This window comes from Prionailurus viverrinus, chromosome A2 (genome assembly GCF_022837055.1).
Source record: "Prionailurus viverrinus isolate Anna chromosome A2, UM_Priviv_1.0, whole genome shotgun sequence".
Taxonomy (NCBI): Eukaryota; Metazoa; Chordata; class Mammalia; order Carnivora; family Felidae; genus Prionailurus; species Prionailurus viverrinus.
This window is the reverse complement of record NC_062562.1, coordinates 154,717,354-154,735,658: the sequence shown is the minus strand read 5'-3', so window position 1 is coordinate 154,735,658 and position 18,305 is coordinate 154,717,354. Positions and strand designations below refer to the sequence as shown.

The 18,305-nt window shown below is 37.5% G+C and overlaps 1 protein-coding gene across 10 annotated transcripts in view; it reads right to left on the bottom strand.

The window, feature by feature from the left end:
* Positions 1 to 18,305, bottom strand: part of LUC7L2 (LUC7 like 2, pre-mRNA splicing factor) — a 57,984-nt gene that overhangs the window by 15,028 nt on the left and 24,651 nt on the right. For all 10 annotated transcript variants that reach the window (XM_047850828.1, XM_047850831.1, XM_047850829.1 and 7 more), the window contains 3 exons: positions 9,286 to 9,384; positions 8,206 to 8,316; positions 4,170 to 4,313 (listed from right to left, as the gene is read on the bottom strand). In XM_047850828.1, coding sequence (XP_047706784.1) covers positions 4,170 to 4,313; positions 8,206 to 8,316; positions 9,286 to 9,384 — 354 coding nt within the window. The remainder of the gene's footprint in view (positions 1 to 4,169; positions 4,314 to 8,205; positions 8,317 to 9,285; positions 9,385 to 18,305) is intronic.

Sequence of the window (18,305 nt, the reverse complement as noted above, 5' to 3'; positions counted from 1 at the left end):
TCCTGTCAAAATTCTAATCAAGAAGAAAATCAGACAAACCCAAACTGAAAAACATTTTACAAAATAATTAGCCTATACTTTTCAAAACTGTCAAGATCATGCCAAAGACTAAAGTTCCACATTAAAGAGGCCTAGAGGAACATGAACAAATAAATGCAGCATATGATCTTGAACTGGACCTTAAACAAAGAAAAAAAATTTTTATGTTTATTCACTGATTTTGAGAGAGAGAGAGAGAGAGAGAGAGAAAGACAGAATCCAAGCAAGATCCACACCATCAGCACAGAGCCCAATGCAGGGCTGGAACCCACAAACCATGAGATCATGACCTGAGCCAAAATCAGGAGTCAGACACTTAACAGACTAAAACCCCTAGGGGTCCCAAAGAAAAAAATTTTAATAAAAGAGAACATTATTGGGACAATTCAGAAGACTCTGAATAAAGTCTTCCAATTAATAGTATTGTATTAATCTTAATTTCTGATTCAAATCACTATACTGCATTTATGTAATAAAATATCCTTGTTTTTAGTAAATACACATTGGAGTATTTGGGGATAAAGAGGCTTCACATCTATAACTTAATGTCAAACATTACACATACAATACACATACAATAGGAGAAAAAAAAGGAAATGTGGTAAAAATGTTAATATTTGGAGCCCACGTGAAAGATATAGGGGCATTCCTTACACTATTTCTTTTGTATCTCTGGAAATATTTCAAAATAAAAGTTTTTAAAAAAGATAAACACAAACACATGATACACAGAGGCAAGTCAACTCAATTTTTGTGCCTTACTATTCCTTTTTCTAGTTATGCAGAAGAAAGGCTTTAGGCATAGTGGCCATATTACCACCAAAAAATGATAAACATAAAGATGAATCCATATAATAAAGATGGCTGAACATAAAGGTGTAAGTAACTTGTATACTAGATGGAATCATGGAGCTGCCATATCAGCCCTAGACTCCCTAACCACGAGTATTTACTAAAGGAGAACAACAAAACCCTTTTTTGGTTAACCCATTGTAAGTTAAGTTTTCTTTTATGTGCAGTTGAACACAATCTAAAATGGGCAAGCACATTTTTTAAAGTACTGTCCTTAGTAAAATTCAAATGCAGACAAAATATAACAGATTAAAGACGTTAAGCCACTGTGTGATACTAGAAAATCTTCAAATACATATGCATGAAATTTCATGAAAACAAAACATGCAAGTAATAACATCACTATGTTCACTACCAGGGTCTTTGGGGGAAATGAGCTATAAAATACTCTGCATTTAAAAATTGGGGCAACTGGGTGGCCCAGTCAGTTAAGCACCTGACTCTTGATTTTGGCTCAGGTCATGATCTCATGGTTCGTGAGATTAAGCCTACATCTGGCTCTGTGCTAGCAATGAGAAGTCTGCTTGGGATTTTCTCTCTCTCCCTCTCTTTCTGCTCCTTTGCTACGCGTGCACTCCCTCTCAAAATAAACATTTAAAATATAAAAATTCAGTGTTTATTTTCTGGATTGGTATTAATTACATTTCAAGAAATGCTAATTTGAGAAACTTAACAGAAGACCATGGGGGAAGGGAAGGGGAAAAAACAGTTTCAAACAGAGAAGGAGGCAAACCATAAGAGACTCTTAAATACAGAGAACAGAGGGTTGGGGGGGGTGGAGGAGAGGGGAAAATAGGTAATGGGCATTGAGGAGGGCACTTGTTGGGGCTGAGCACTGGGTGTTGTATGTAAGTGATGAATCATGGGAATCTACTCCCAAAGCCAAGAGCACACTGTATACACTGTATGTTAACTAACTTGACAATCAATTCTATTTAAAAAAAAATAGGTAATAAAAATATAAAATCTAAGTTAAAAAAAATAATAAAGAAATCCTCAATATTAAGACTTCAAAAATACTAAGAAGGTTACACAGCATATTCTTTTCCATCCTATTACCTTTAATATATATTTATATTTAAAGTAGATTCCAGGGGAGACTAGGTGGCTCAGTGGGTGAAGCGTCCGACTCTTGATTTTGGTGCATTTGGTGCAGGTCATGATCTCATGCTTCATGGGACCAAGCCCCACGCTAGGCTTTGTGCTGACAGCACAGACTCCGCTTGGGATTTTCTCTCTCCCTCTTTGCCCCACCCCTGCTCATATGCATTCTCTCTCTCAAAATAAACACTTTAGTTTTTGTTTTTTTTTTTTAAGTTTATTTATTTTTGAGAGAGTGCAAGCAGGGGAGGGGCAGAGAGAGAGGGAGACACAGAATCTAAAGCAGGCTCCGGGCTCTGAGCTGTCAGCAGAGAGCCCAAAGTGGGACTTGAACTCACAAGCCGTGAGATCATGACCTTGAGATGAACTCGGACGCATAACTAACTGAGCCACCTACTGCCCCTAAAGTAGATTTATTATAGCTAGCTCTTGCTTTTTAAAAAAAAAATCCAGTCTCACAATCTTTGCCTTTTAGTTGGAATATTCAGACCATTTACATTTAATGTAATTATTGGTACACTGGGTTACATTTAACATAGTTATCGGTACACCACTATGCTATTTATTTTCTCTACGTCCAATCTGTTGTTTGTTCCTTTTTTCCTGCCTTCTTTTGGATTAAGTATTATTTAGGACTCCATTTTATTTCTACTATTAGTTATACTTTTTTCCCCTCCAGTGGTTTCTCTGGAGTTTACAGTATACAACTTTAACATCTAAAAAAAGCTAAAAAGACCTTATTAATATCAGATCAAGATTTGAAAGCAAAAGACATTACTAGGACAGTTCAAAATAATAAAGGGCCCAATTATTCAAAAAGACACAACAAACCTAAAGGTGTATTAGCCTAATAATAGTTTCAAAATACATGAAGCAAAAACTGACAAAACTGAAAAGCATAGATAAATCCACAATTAGAGGTAGAGACTTGAATATTCCTCTCAGTAAATAAACAGAAAATCAATAGGATGTGTAAAGATTTGAACAATTAATCAACCATCCTGACTCAACTACATTTACAGAACACTCCATTTAACAAGGGAGAATATCATTCTTTTAAAATGCAGATGGATGGGGCGCCTGGGTGGCACAGTCGGTTAAGCGTCCAACTTCAGCCAGGTCACAATCTCACGGTCCGGGAGTTCGAGCCCCGCGTCAGGCTCTGGGCTGATGGCTCAGAGCCTGGAGCCTGTTTCCGATTCTGTGTCTCCCTCTCTCTCTGCCCCTCCCCCGTCCATGCTCTGTCTCTCTCTGTCCCAAAAATAAATAAACGTTGAAAAAAAAAAAAAATTTTTAAATGCAGATGGAACATTTACCAAGACTAAATTCAGGGCACAAAACAAGTACTGACATATCTAAGAGACCTAAAATCACACCAATGTTCTCTGACTGCAAGAGAACTAAATTAAAATCAGAAAAGAAAAATATTTAGAAAAAACAAATATATAATAACACACTCCTGTATAACCCATAGATCAAGGAAGAAATCACAAGCAATATTAGCAAATATTTGCATTGAATAAAAATAAAAATACAACATATGAATCTGTGGGATACAGCTACAATCGTGTGTAGAAGAAAATTTACAGCAGTAAATGGGCTAAAATCAGTTATCTAAAAGAGGACAGAATAAGAAAAATTAAACCATGGTGTGATACAATTAAGAGCAATGGGCACTGTGGTAAAATGGGAGAATACAACCTCATCTGAAGGTATCCAGCTTTCTAAAAAACATCAAGTGGGCAAAACAAAATAGAACTTTGTCTTCAGACATTAGATTTTGACCTGTGCTGTGAAGAAAGCCTAAGAGGAGGCTGCCAAAGTACTATATTTGTACTGAGGTAGGAAGAGAAGAAATGCAATGGTTGCCATGGTGTTAAGCTGGGGGAGGGGAAGGTATCACTATGACATTTACCCACTCTGTGTGTTATGTGTGTGTGACTGTTCTGTATGACTACCTAGTTTAGTTCATTTCATTTACTAGTTACAAATTTCAACAGGTCAATGGCTCTAAAGTAAAACAAACCCACAACTTTTGATACATAATCCATTAGTATGATACCAGCTAATTAAAATAATTTTTAATTGGCTTTAACTTTTCAGTAATTTCCAATTAAATATATGTTAAGAAGTACAGACAGTAAGGCTCTAGATAATACTATAAAGAATTTCATTACCTCTGCTTCTCTTTTCTTTGCCCGTGCTTTCTCTACTTCATCCATTACTTTTTGGGATTCTTCCACATTTCCCTCAGCTCCTAGTTGTTCCACCTTGGCCAACAACTTACCAATTTCTTCATTTAATTCATGCACACGTTCTGCCTAGAAAGCAACAGAAAAGAAAATCGTGAATAAAAAGCACAATTATCAAAGTTCAAAATGTTTCACAAATGCTCAGAAAAGACAACTTCTCTAAAGCAAGAGGAGTACAAATAATGCTTTCTGAGCATATAATACATGAACTGGTGGGATATGAGGATGTTTTGAGCCTGCTTGCCCTCACTACAGTGAGGTCAGGAATACAAATAATCTCAATTTAAAACTATTACTTCCCAACCTCTGCTTTGGCAGTATATTCCAAGTATAAAATACCTTTTTTCACACAATCTGGCCCTATGTACCTTTCCAAACCATCTCTTGCTGTTCCCCCACTTCACAACACAATACAGTAGTTACACCCAGTTTCTCAAATTTACTCTTAATTTCTACCTCTGTGACTGCAGAGGGATGTCATCCCTCTTCCTGGGATATCATCCCTGATCTCCCCTTGCCTGAATTCACGTATGTCTATTCACTCAACAAGATCCAATTATTCTGTGAAGCATTCCTTTTTATTTCTTGTTTATGTCTATTTATTTATTTATTTTAAGAGACAGAGAAAACGCAACCAGGGAGGGGCAGAAAGAGAGGGAGGGAGAGAATCCCAAGCAGGCTCCACACTGTCAGTGCAGAGCCCGATGTGGGGCTCCAAATCATGAACCGTAAGATCATGAATGACCTGAGCTGAAATCAAGAGTCGGTCGCTTAACCGACTGAGCCACCCAGGTGCCCCTCCATGAAGCATTCTTGATCAATCAACACATTTCACCCTACTTAATCATAAGCAGAGAGAGCCAAAGCCGCCTTTGTACCATCTTTGTATCTTTTATAACAACTACTTTTATATACATTACCACACCACTTTTTTTTTTTTTTAATTTTTTTTTCAACGTTTATTTATTTTTGGGACAGAGAGAGACAGAGCTTGAACGGGGGAGGGGCAGAGAGAGAGGGAGACACAGAATCAGAAACAGGCTCCAGGCTCTGAGCCATCAGCCCAGAGCCCGATGCGGGGCTCAAACTCACGGACCGCGAGATCGTGACCTGGCTGAAGTCGGACGCTTAACCAACTGCGCCACCCAGGCGCCCCAAACCACACCACTTTTAAAATAGCTATTTATATTTCCCATCTTTGTATTTCCAATGCCCAAGAAACAGCATAGACTCAAAAAAAAAAAAAAAAAAGGAGTTACAGGAATGAACTGGTGCATGCGCTTTAAGTCAAAGATATGACTTTAGAGTCCCAACAGTTTTAGCTTATTGCCGAACCAATTACCAGATGTGTAATTTTGACCATATTACTTAACCTGAATCAACTTCCTCATCTGAGAAGCAGGAATACTAGTATCTCACAAAGTTGTGAGAAATGAGAAAATGTGCGTTGCACATACACTACACAGCACATTACTGATTTGTCACTATACGACCACAGCACTCCTTCTCCCTTAGCCTTAGTGAATGTTTTTTCACTGGGATTAATTCTTGCCTTGGGATTCTGTCCTCCTCCTCCTCACCATCATCCTGAGAGTGTAGTTACTTCATTCCTACTGTTTTAATGGTATATGATACATACACCATCTTTATTTTGGCCACAAAGTTAAGTATTCAGGCTACATGGCCAATTATATTAGCTAAGATTTTAATTTGATGTGGACATCCAGTCCCAACAGTGTGCCAATAATCTTTACTTCTCAAATGTCTTTCAATCCAAAATATTCATCCCTCAAAGAAATTCTCAATGCTATTATCATTTTCGTACCTCTTTAACAAAAGTGGTATTTTTCTTTCAATATCCATCATAGAATAATTGGATTATGCCCCAAACTCTTTACCTTTCCTTGTACCCATTTCTTTGTTATGTAACTAGTAATATCATACACATTCTGATTCTGAATTTGGCCTCGTAACTGGCTTTAGCTAACGGGACAGTAGCAAACATGACAGAAGGAAAGGCATGAAAAGCACTAGTATGACAGAGCTATGACATTTTTTTTTACACCTCTACCACTACCATGAGAACATGGCCAGGCTAGCCTTCTGGGTTCAGTAGCCTCTGGACAACTGTAAGACATGTGAGTAAGCCCAGCTGAGATATGAAGATCCTCCCAGTCAAGTTCAGCCTAAATCACTTCTTCAAAATTTATTTATTTTGAGAGGAAGAAAGAGTGTGAGCAGGGAGGAGCAGAGAGAGAGGGAGAGACAGAATCCCAAGCAGGCTCCATGCTATCAGTGGAAAGCTCAACGCAGGGCTCGATCTCATGAATCATGATGTGAACAGAAATCAAGAGTCAGATGCTTAACTGACTGAACCACCCAGGCACCCCCAGCCTGAATCATTGACTGAAGACTCAAAGGCTAAATACTACTGTTTCAAGTCACTGAGTTTTGAGGTAATTTGTTAAGTAGCATTTTTGTGGTGATCAATAATCAATACAAGGCCATATAAACCAGGATAGCACTGATGGGTGTTTTTCAACCATGAGATATCAGATCCTTGCACTTTAGGATCCCATCTTTAGAGAATTTTCAGAAGTTCTCAGGGTGCCTGGATGGCTTAGTCAGCAGAGCATGCAACGCTTGATCTCAAGGCCATGTATTTGAGCCCCAAGTTGGGTGCAGAGATTACTTAAAACAAAAGACCATTCCTCAAAGAGGAGAATCCATTTCCCTTTGTACATACATTTCTTGAGAAGTGGATTTAATGCTGTCATCCAAACTATCTGAGTAACTCTGCCTCCATTCTACATTTTCATAAAACGTACCAACTATCTTGAATGGCACAAAATGTTACTAAGTAGTAAGTCATCAAATCAACAAACTGTAATACAGGGAATTCTTTTGGATTCTCATTAGAACAAATCAACTCTATATATGAAAAATTAACACATTCTAGTTATTAGGGAATATTAAAAAATTATTGCTAGCTTTATGGATATGATTTTATGGTTATGTTTTAGAGGTGGTATCATGTGACATACTAAATTTGCTTTTAAAATAATGAAATGAGCAAAAAACTAATGACTACAAATCCACTGGGATTTACTGTACTTTTCTTTCTACATTTCTTATTTGCACTTTTAAAGTTTATTTATTTGTGTAATCTCTACACTCAATGTGGGGCTTGAACTCATGACCCCAAGATCAAGAGTTGCACTAAAAATGGACTTACCATATGACCCAGAAATTGCATTCTTGGGCATTTATCCCAGAGAAATGAAATGCTTATTGCAGTTTGATTGGTGTTAACCCAGTAAATGGAAACAACCCAAACATCTTTCAATGTGTGGTTGAACTGTAATATATCCATACCATAGAATACTACTCAGAAAAAAAAAAGGAATAAACTACTGATATATGCAACAACTTGTATGAATCAAGGAAGCTGTGCTGAGTGAAAAGAACCATTCTCAAAAGGACACATGATTCCATTTATATAATATTCAGTAAAGTAACAATTATTGAGATGAAGGTCTCCAGAAGATAAGGGAAAAGGAGGAACAGGTATGGTTACAAAGAGGTAATATGAGGGAGTCTCAAGGTTGATGTTACAGGGAAGTAACATAATTATGATGGTAGTTACCCAAGTTACTTACACATGTGATAAAACTGCACAGAGCTATACACACATACATACATACACACATACACACAAGTGCACACATAACTGGTAAAATCTGAATAAAATGTTGTGATTGGAGTGGTATGAGTATCTTGGCTTTCATGGTGTACTACAGTTGTAGAAGATGTAAACATATAAGGGGAGGCTAGAGGAAGAGTTCAGAGAATTCCCTATATATGTCTCTGTAATTTGTGCAAGTAATTATTTCAAAATAAAAAGCTAAAATTAGTGAGATGAAACTATACTTTGTACTAATGAAATTATTGACATTCTTACCTTTGCGGCCACTTCAGCACTAATCTCTTCTTGAGTTTCTGCTAATCTTTTCTTGGCCACTTCTGTTCTTCGATCACAATCTGCAATGAATGACTGCAGATGATCCATAGCCTGCAAAGTTTAATTAAAAGACAATTAGATATTTCTTAAGAAGTATCTTTACTAAAAACTGTATTTTTTAAACGCTAAAATAAAAGTAAAAAAGTAACAAAAGCAGATTCAATAATAAAAATACTACTCATCATCTATTAAACTGGCAAGGAATAAACATAAATAATTCCCAGGAAAGGTAAAGCCCCTGATTTTGGCTCAGGACATGATCTCTGGTTAGTGAGACTGAGTCCCAGTGTCGGGCTCCATGCTGACTGCATGGAGCCTGCTTGGGATTCTCTCTCCTTGTCTCTGCCCCTTTCGCCTTCAAAATAAATAAACTTAAAAAAATCCACACTGCATTTAAGATCCTCCCTCTTTCTATATAAACATATTTACAGACACAAAAAACAAATATAAAAATTCTATAGATTATTAAAGGGCCTCATATACATTAAAAATGTGTTGGTTTTCATGTGCTTAAATTGATGTTTCTGTAATCATTATGGATTTACTGGAAAGATACTTTTCAAAAGAATATATGCATTGAATGAGTTTTACGCATTTTCTTAAAACACCCAGTTTCACCTTATATTTTTTAAAAATGTTGCTCATTGGGACATCTGGGTGGCTCTGTCATTTAAGCATCTGACTCTTGGTTTCAGCTCAGGTCATTATCTCATGGTTTTGTGAGTTTGAGCCCCACGTCGGGCCTGCACTAGCAGCACAGAGCCTGCTTGGGATTCTCTCTCTCCCTTTCTCTCTCTGTCCCTCCCCTACCTGTGCTCTCTTCCAAAATAATAAAGTTTAAAAAAATAAAGTCTTAAAAAAAAATGTTGCTAGTCAACAAAGCACCTTAATTTAGTACTGTCCTTCATATAACCAAAAAGATTAATTCGCTAAGAGCCTTTGCCTGTAGAGATATTAATCCATATTCAAAATGTTTTACTGCAAAAAATAATCTAACCCATTAAAGCAAAAATCACATACATCAAGTTCAAAGAAAAAATCTTGTTCTTTGGATGCAATTTCATAATCTGCTCTTAAAGCCAGGTCATGGACTTTGAGACACTCTCCAAGATCCATTCTCTAGGGGAAAAAAAAAGACATTATTGAAAGAGCAAACACATTTTGCAAAAATTCATTAACAATCACAGTTCTCTTCAAATTACATATTAAGTCTCACAGGTGCTTCTTTATTTACGGACTTCCAAATTACGAAATTTCATAGACAAGTATAAAACTTGGTGCCAGAAAAAAATAACATCAATTCTGACCAGCAGCAGATGGAAGGAGTGATCACTTTTGTACCTAAGAACACACGGACAAGGAAAACAGCCAGAATCTAAAACAAGCTTCTAGCAGCCCATTAACACAGAAAAGATAACATTAATTTAAAATCAAACTAAAAGAATATGTCAATCAGACCGCCGAATTATAGTCAGTATTCTTTGAAGAACATTCTGATTTTCAAATAAAGATGGAGTCCTCAAAACATGAGACCAGTAACCTCAATCTGGATTTCAGACAAGACTGTAGGTGAACTAGTAAAAAGAAATTTATTAAGACTCAACAGAAGTTCACAAAGAATCAGTACCTAACCCTATTAACAAGCATATGTAGGGGCGCCAGGGTGGCTCAATTGGTTAAGTATCTGACTCCTGGTTTTGGCTCAGGTCATGATCTCAGTTTGTGGGTCTGAGCTCCATATCAGGCTCTATTGTTGACAGCACAGAGACTGCTTGGGATTCTCGCTCTCCCCTTCCCCTGCTCGCTTGCGTGCCTGCTCGCTCTCTTGCGGTCTGTTAGAGCCCAATGTCTGGCTCTGTGCAAACAGCTCAGAGCCTGGAGCAAACAGCTCTGAGCAAACAGCTCAGAGCTCAGAGCATGGAGCAGGCTCCATGAATTATGTGTTTCTCTCTCTGCCCCTCCCCTGCTTGCGTGCTCTCTCTCTCAAAAACATTAATAAAAAATTAAAAATAAACTTAAAAAAGGTAATATTCAAAAGAATAGACCAGATAAAATTTAAAATAAATATGAAGTCCTATAGTTATATCTAAGAAGACAAATTTACAAATAATTAGCTATGAACAGAAAATTAAGACAAATTTAAAAACACACTAGTCAGGGTGCCTGAGTGGCTCAGTCTGTTAAGTGTCTGACTTCCTGATTTCAGCTCAAGTCATAATCTCATGGTTTGTGGGTTCCAGGCCCTTGAAGGGCTCCAAGCTGACAGCACAGAGCCGGCCTGGAATCCTCCCTCTCTTCCTCAAGAGGCACCTGGGTGGCTCAGTTGGTTAAGCATCTCACTCTTGATTTTGGTTCAAGTGATGGATGGAGCATGGAGCCTACTTGGGATTTTTCTCTCTCTCTCTCTGCCCCTCTCCCGCTCATGCACGTACTTTCTCTCTCTCAAACATTAAAAAGAAAAAATCTTCCTCAAGATTTAGTGAGTTCCCCGATAATGGAAAGATTCGAATATGGTTTAGACAACCAATTATCTAGGATACTGAGGAAAAGAATATCAGGTACTATCAGGTAGCTTCCTCTTTCCAAGTGAGACTTTATGACAAAAATAACAAGTTCCTCTGTAAAACTATTACCTCAATTTTTAATTACATAAAAGAATGAATGGGAAAATACAGACAATATCTTCAAAGCGATCCTTTGAGAAATAATAAGGAATATTCACTAGTATAATGAAGTCCTTATCACACTTGAAGACTAGCACGGATCACTGCACTGCCGAGGATGCTGAGATTTTTCCAAGCTCCACTCGTTACTCTCATTCATAAGTCTATGGGTTAGCTAAGAAGTCTTCTAATGACAATAAACAGCCAACTGAAACTTGTTGATGTGTGGAAATTCAAAGCTGCTTATCAAGGGGCATTTTTAAAAACCTATAGAAAAAAGTTTAACAGTCTTAAAATTGTAGGAAAGTAAGACAGAAATGAAAGAAGTTAACTGCAAAAGAAGGTTGTTACCATCTTTGCTACACCAGTGTGTTTCTTAATTGATATCTTAACATTAATCACTCCAACAACTCCTTTTATATGTGTATTTCTATAGCTATAGTGGTTAATGGGGTGCTATACTTATTTCCTAAAATGTTATGATGTCACAGTTGGAAATGCCAATGATCCAATGCAGTGGTTCTTAACCTAGACCCAGGGTAATACAGATGCAAGAATTTGAAAATAGGTCCAAGCCCCACCATTCAAAGAGAGAATTATAAAAGCCTCTCCGGTGTTTTTAATGTACAGTGTTGGGAACCACTCACTGATCTAGTTTTACTCCCATTCTCCAGACAAAGAATTAAGGCCTAGAAAGATGGCTTTATTCCAGGTACTTACTAGAAAATCTGGTTAAACTGATTCCTAGTCTAAAACCATGCCAGTTCCAATTAAATCAGTACTAACTTACCTTTTAATATTTCTAGGTAACAATCACTCCCTACAACCTCTACATACTGTAGATACTCAAAGCAGTTATCTACACTGCCTTTCCTCTAGTTATCTTCCTATCTTTATCCTCTGCTTAACTATATTTCCAATCTGTTCTCACAAAGATCTAAAAGTAGTGTATAAATCTTGTCTCACTGTGTTTTACTTAAACATCTGTTACCCACCCATACTAAACATTGGCAGGAATTCCCCCACTCTTATCTTTAAATTTACATCATATAACCAACAAAAGGAAAAACCCCAACTATGTGGATCAAGACAAAATGAACACAAAAAGGACACAATTATACCACTGTAGTAAGGGTGGAATTTTGGTAAGAGGAGGAGAGTTGGATGCCTTGGAGGAGGATTTGTGGAAGGGGGAAATTTTTTAATACCTTACTAGAATGTGAGCTTCATAAAGACAAGGATTTTTTTTTATCTATTTTATATACTATGTACCTGTGGCCTGGTATATAGGAATGTTTAATAATATCTTTTGAATGAATCAAACTGGTAAAAGAGGACAAAGAACAACATTTGGCACAGGGAGCCCTGAGCTTAACAAGCAAGGGTGGTCAAGATGCAACCCAGGACGTGGGGCTCCTGGGTGGTTGAGTCAATTAAGCATACAACTTCAACATCAGGTCATGATCTCATGGTTCATGAGCTCAAGCCTGGCACTGGGTTCTCTGCTGTTACCTTGGAGCCTGGAGCCTGCTTTGGATTCTGTGTCTCCTGCTCTCTGCCCCTCCCCCACTTGCATTCTGTCTCTCAAAAATAAACAAACATTTAAAAAAGGGGGAGGGGGGGCACCTGGGTGACTTAGTTAGGTGGCCGACTTTGGTTCAGGTCATGATCTCATGCTTCATGGGTTTGAGCCCCGCGTCAGGCTCTGTGCTGACAGCTCGGAGCCTGGAGCCTGCTTCGGAATCTGTGACCCCCGCCCCGCATCCCCTTCCCAGCTCATGGCTCTCTTATAAATAAATAAACGTTAAAAAAAATTTTTTTTTAAAAAAAGATGCAACCCAGGACAAAAGCTCCGGGTCTGAGCTCTCAAGGGGAAGGTCTTTGCCTCTCCATGGATTAACAACTTGGCTGGGACTCCTTTCCTTTCTAAATATAAGTAGTCAAAGCTCTTCTCTCTTTTTTCCTATGTGCTACTGTCCTCCAGGAAGTAGACCACCTGGGCTTGATGCTATCCTCGACCATGAGCCCTACAGCTAGGCTTGCTTACAACAGCAGATTTGGGGGCCAAAACGTTAGGAAATGCGGTAGCTGTTTGTTTATTTATTTATCTGTATGTATATATGTATATGGCCTCAGTGCTTATCCCTCAGGGATCTAGCAGGACAGTAGGTATAGGCAGAATTTTCAGAATTCTAGATACTAGTCATCTGTCTTCCTGTCTAGATCATGACTGAGTATGTACATGCATGCACAGAGTATTTAAAATGAAAAACAAGCAAGCCAAAATAAACACAAGTACCTGCTACTGTAAAAGAGAGTGAGGGGCAAGTATGCCCATGTTAATGCTCTCCAGGACACCAGTCATCAAATTAAAAAGCCACTACAAAGGGAACCATGGTAGAACCACACTATGACCAACTATGAACCAATCCTCAAAAGCCAAATCAATCCCAGGGCACCTGGGTGGCTCAGTTGGTTAATCATCCAACTTTGGCTCAGGCCATGATCTCACCGTTCCCAAGTTCAAGCCCCGAATGGGGCTCTGGGCTAACAGCTCAGAGCCTAGAGCCTACTTCAGATTCTGTGTCTCCCTCTCTGTCTCTACCCCTCCCCCACTCATGCTCTGTCTCTCTGTCTCTCTCTCTCAAGAATTAAACATTAAAAAAAAAGGGCAAGATAAATAAAAACCAAATCAATCCTGACTTCTTCACTGATGGTTCAAGAGTACTTTGAACACGAAGTGCATAGATATTTGCCCCTGCTTCTCTTCTGACATAATTAAGCTTCAAAGTGAACAAATAAAATGTTTGGTTATTTATTTTAACTTATAATGGCTCTATTTGTGATGAAAGCCATAGGAAGAGATTTGAGTTTTAAATTTAACAAGTAATTTACTTCATAATTAAATTCTTCCCACAAGTTTATTATTCTTCGTGTTTTAATTAAAAGGCATCTAAATTCTCAGATTGTAAATGGGAAAAATGCTTTTTAATTTTTTTTATTTTAGAGAAAGAGCACATGAGTGGTGGAGAGGGAAGGGGGAAAAGAGAGCAAATCCTAAACAGGCTCCACACTCAGCAGAGACTGATGCAGGGCTCAATCCCACAACTTTGATATCATGACTTGAGGAGAAATCAAAAGTCAGACACTCAACTACGCCACTTGGGTACCCCAAAATACTTAAACTTTTAATTGAATAAATTCAGTTCTGCATTTTGTCTTCTCCATCTTAAATCTACTTCCGCCATGAAGTCTTGACCAAATAACTATATATGATTCTGGCAACTTCTCTTACAACCTCCCAACACTTTGTACTACCTTTCACTGTTTAACAAACTTGATTCTGTTAAGTGCTTTTTTTTTTTTTTTAATGTATACATATATTCTTTAACGTTCATTTATTTTTGAGACAGAGAATGCGCGCAGTGGGGAGAGGCAGAGAGAAAGGGAGACACGGAATCAGAAGCAGGCTCCAGGCTCTGAGCTGTCAGCACAGAGCCCAATGCGAGGCTTATACTCACTACTCACGAACCACAAGATCATGACCTAAGCCGAAGTCAGATGTTTGACTGACTGAGCCATCCAGGCACCCCTGTTAAGTGCTTTTTTAAGTGTTGTTTTGAAATTCCAAAAATGAAGGTTATCTCCTTAAGTGGACTTTAAGCTTCATGAGGAAAATGGCTTCTCTTATTTTTCCCTTCCTACATAAAAGACCAGGTTTTACACAACCCATGACTACTAAATAAACTTGACGATTTAACATAAGGAATTCTAAGAACTTGGAAAAACAATGAAATAAGTACACAGAGGTTAAACAGACAGAAGTTTAACAATGACATTTTTAATGTAAAAAATTAGAAACATTTTAAGAGCCTAGGAACAGAAGTTTGATTAACTGAATTATGGAACAGCCATATAACACATTATATAGCCAAGAGAAATGATGATACTAAGTGGAGTAAAGAGATGGCAAAGAAAAATGCAATAAAAATGCCATTTTTGTAAATTCATGGAAGCACTGCTGTTTGATATTGGCTGAATTAAATGCAATGAACTAGCATTATTCTTAAAGTCAGAAGAAAAAAAAAAAATCAATGAAGTCACTTTAATTTTGGACCAAAAAAATCTACATAATAGGAACAGAAGCATGTGGAAATTATACATCAAAATCAACAAACAAACATGGTATTATAGTTATACGTATATATTATATACATTTTAGTGTGCTGCCAGGTGTAAACGAACGGCAGTAATAGGTTAATGAATAAATCTGTGATAGAAACTAGGCACAGTAACTACTTCAAGAATTGCAATATTCTTGCTTTGTTGTATTTAGTACATTTGCTCAGGCCCATGAGCTAGATCCTAAGGGGAATTATAAAACAGTATATCATTCCTTCTATCAAGGAATTTATACTCTCTAGACATCAAACTAAAGCAACAGTTGCAAAGATACACAAAGAAGTACAAAGATTTCATTGCCACACTGTGCACCAAAACCAAAAACTATTAACATATTAATAATCACTGAATAAATACTTTAGGAAACAGCCATTTTATGAAATATAGAGACATGTTTTAAAAACATAGACCACTGGGCGCCTGGGTGGCTCAGTTGGTTGAGTGTCCGACTTCGGCTCAGGTCATGATCTCACAGTCCGTGAGTTTGAGCCCTGCGTCGGGCTCTGTGCTGACAGCTCAGAACCTGGAGCCTGCTTCAGATTCTGTGTCTCCCTCTCTCTCCGCCCCTCCCCTGTTCATGCTCTCTGTCTCAAAAATAAATAAAAACATTAAAAAAAAATTTTTTAATAAATAAAATATAGACCAGTAATTTGAAACTTCTCCAAGTTAAAAAAAAAAACAAATCAAACAATATAATGCCATTTGTTAAAACACACTCACACATACTTGTAAATGTACAGAAAAGAGAGTGAAAAAGGTTTAGGTTTGGGATGGGGGATGACATCTAATAGTAAATATTCATATTTTATGTTTTCACTTATACTCGAAGACAATATTGTCTAAGTAATTAACAAAATAAGATACAATGGGTACTCAGCAACACACAAGACCTCCCTTTACATGTCATTATCCATTTAACACTGGTAAATTCCCGAAGTCTGTCCAAACTTGCCTTTCTCAAACACTTCAGGATTGCTTTATCAATCCAATTACGAACTCTGACTAGATCGTGGGAAATTCTGAATACAAATCAACATGTGGAATTTGCTCTATTAGGCAAACAGGAATGCTTGACTACTTGGACAGAAATATGACGTGATAAAATCTGTATTTTAAAAGCATTAACACCACACTACTAGATGGACTGACCAGAAGAAAGAGATCAAGGGTGGGAAAGGCTAATATAAGCCAGAAATAAATCCTTAGTATCAAATCAGAAAAGAAAAGAGAAGGCAGGTAATGAAGGTAAAATAAGGGGCTAAAGAGGAGTAAAACCATTTTAAAGATGGGAAGGATCTCTGAAATCTATTGCACGACTACCTTCCTATAAAAATGGAAATCAAGGCTCAGAGAAATCTTAAGATCATAAGGCTAAGATTATCAGCTTAGCAGGAGTAAAAATTTAAGTCCAGTCCTTAATACCACTCAATATTCTTTCAATAACACAATGATTCTCAAACAACTAATTAAATGGAACTACCACCTAATCAATTAACTAACTGGAAATGAAGTGTGGAGAGGAGAAAGTCAGCAATCTTACCAAGGCTTCAAGTATTTCAAACACGAGCAAACAATGACGCCACCAAAAGAAAGAAACTAAATAAATCGTGAGAGCTGGTCTGTGATGGAAAACGTTTGTCTGGACATGTGTAATGTGATATAATAGGATATCTAAGTAGCAGTGTCCAGTATGGGCTTTCTTCATCCAATTAAGTTTTCCAAACAGACAGATTGACATATTTCTCCTTAGAATTACATCTCAATTATTCTTCTAGGAGACCCTCTTTAAAAAATTATATAGAAACCCCACATCTGACCTCCCTAAGTCAATTTATTAACAAAATTCTGAAAACTATTTCTAAAGAACAGTACCACCTGCAAGATAATAGTATACTGCCACAGGAAAATTTAAGGAAGGTGAGGAAGAATGCTGGGGAAGAACAGTATAAATTTCTATTATCATACTTAAAATTTAAAAACAAACCCCACTGCTTGGTAATTTTCTCCCCCACTGCTTGGTAATTGTTATTTAACTTTCTAAAAACCTGTGTTCATTAGAGCAATGGTTTCACTGTTATTTAACCTGGTTTTAATTCATTCACTTATTTATACTTAGTCTGTTTAAAATAATTCTTCCCACTTGTCTTTTTATGATGTTGTCTTACACTATTTTAAGAGTCTCAAGAGTGAAAGACATAGAAATATGATAAATAATTCACAGTAGAAAAATAGCAAGGAATCAAAGAATAGATAGCAACAATGGTAAAGTGCTAAAAGGAATATACACCAGCTAGAGAACACTGAAACAGTGACATGACAGCAGGACAGAGAGCACAGGAAATACAAACCTGTGGCCATCTGAACCCTTCCATATACCTTCCAATGCCAATGCTATTTTCTAAAACAAATTGCCTACATTTTGATTCTTCTTGCACCTTCACTTTCTCTCTTCACATTTGTAAAATCTCTCTTCCATACATGTTCAATGTTTGAGTTAAGCCCCAGCTCAAGAACAAGAGAAAGTCTAATATGGCAAACCCTTGAAATAACAAAACTTGGGTATGAGTTTAAGTTATGCCATATTATCTTAAAAAATAAAAATTAAGTAGGGCGCCTGGGTGGCTCAGCCAGTTAAGCCTCAGACTTCGGCTCAGGTTATGATTTCCCAGTTCGTGGGTTCAAGCCCTGCGTCAGGTCTGTGCTGATAGCTCAGAGCCTGGAGACTGCTTCAGATTCTGTGTCTGCCTCTCTCTCTCTGCCCCTCCCCTGCTCACACTCTCTCTCTCAAAAATAAAGATTTAAAATAAATAAACACATAAATAAACACATAAATAAATTAAGCTTTTTCTTTCCTAATTCCAATCCTGGCATTCAAACTAACAAGTCCAACATGACTACTGGGTGAAGAGGGAAGGGGCACACTGTGCATGCAGAGTAGTTCCTGCTTTTTACCACTTCCTATTTAGTAACTACCTGTTCCCACTCGTATGTTCCACTTCCAAATCCATTTTTCCCTGAGTGGCTAAAGAAAAATAAAGCTCCTCTTCTAGCTTTTCTTAATATTGGTGGTTGCTGGATTGATTTATTTAATTTTTTTTTGAGAGAGAGAATCTGCGTGTGCCCGCGGGGAAGGGGCAGAGAGGAGACTGAACCCCAAGTAGGCTCTGCACTTTCAGCACAATGAACTTGAACACA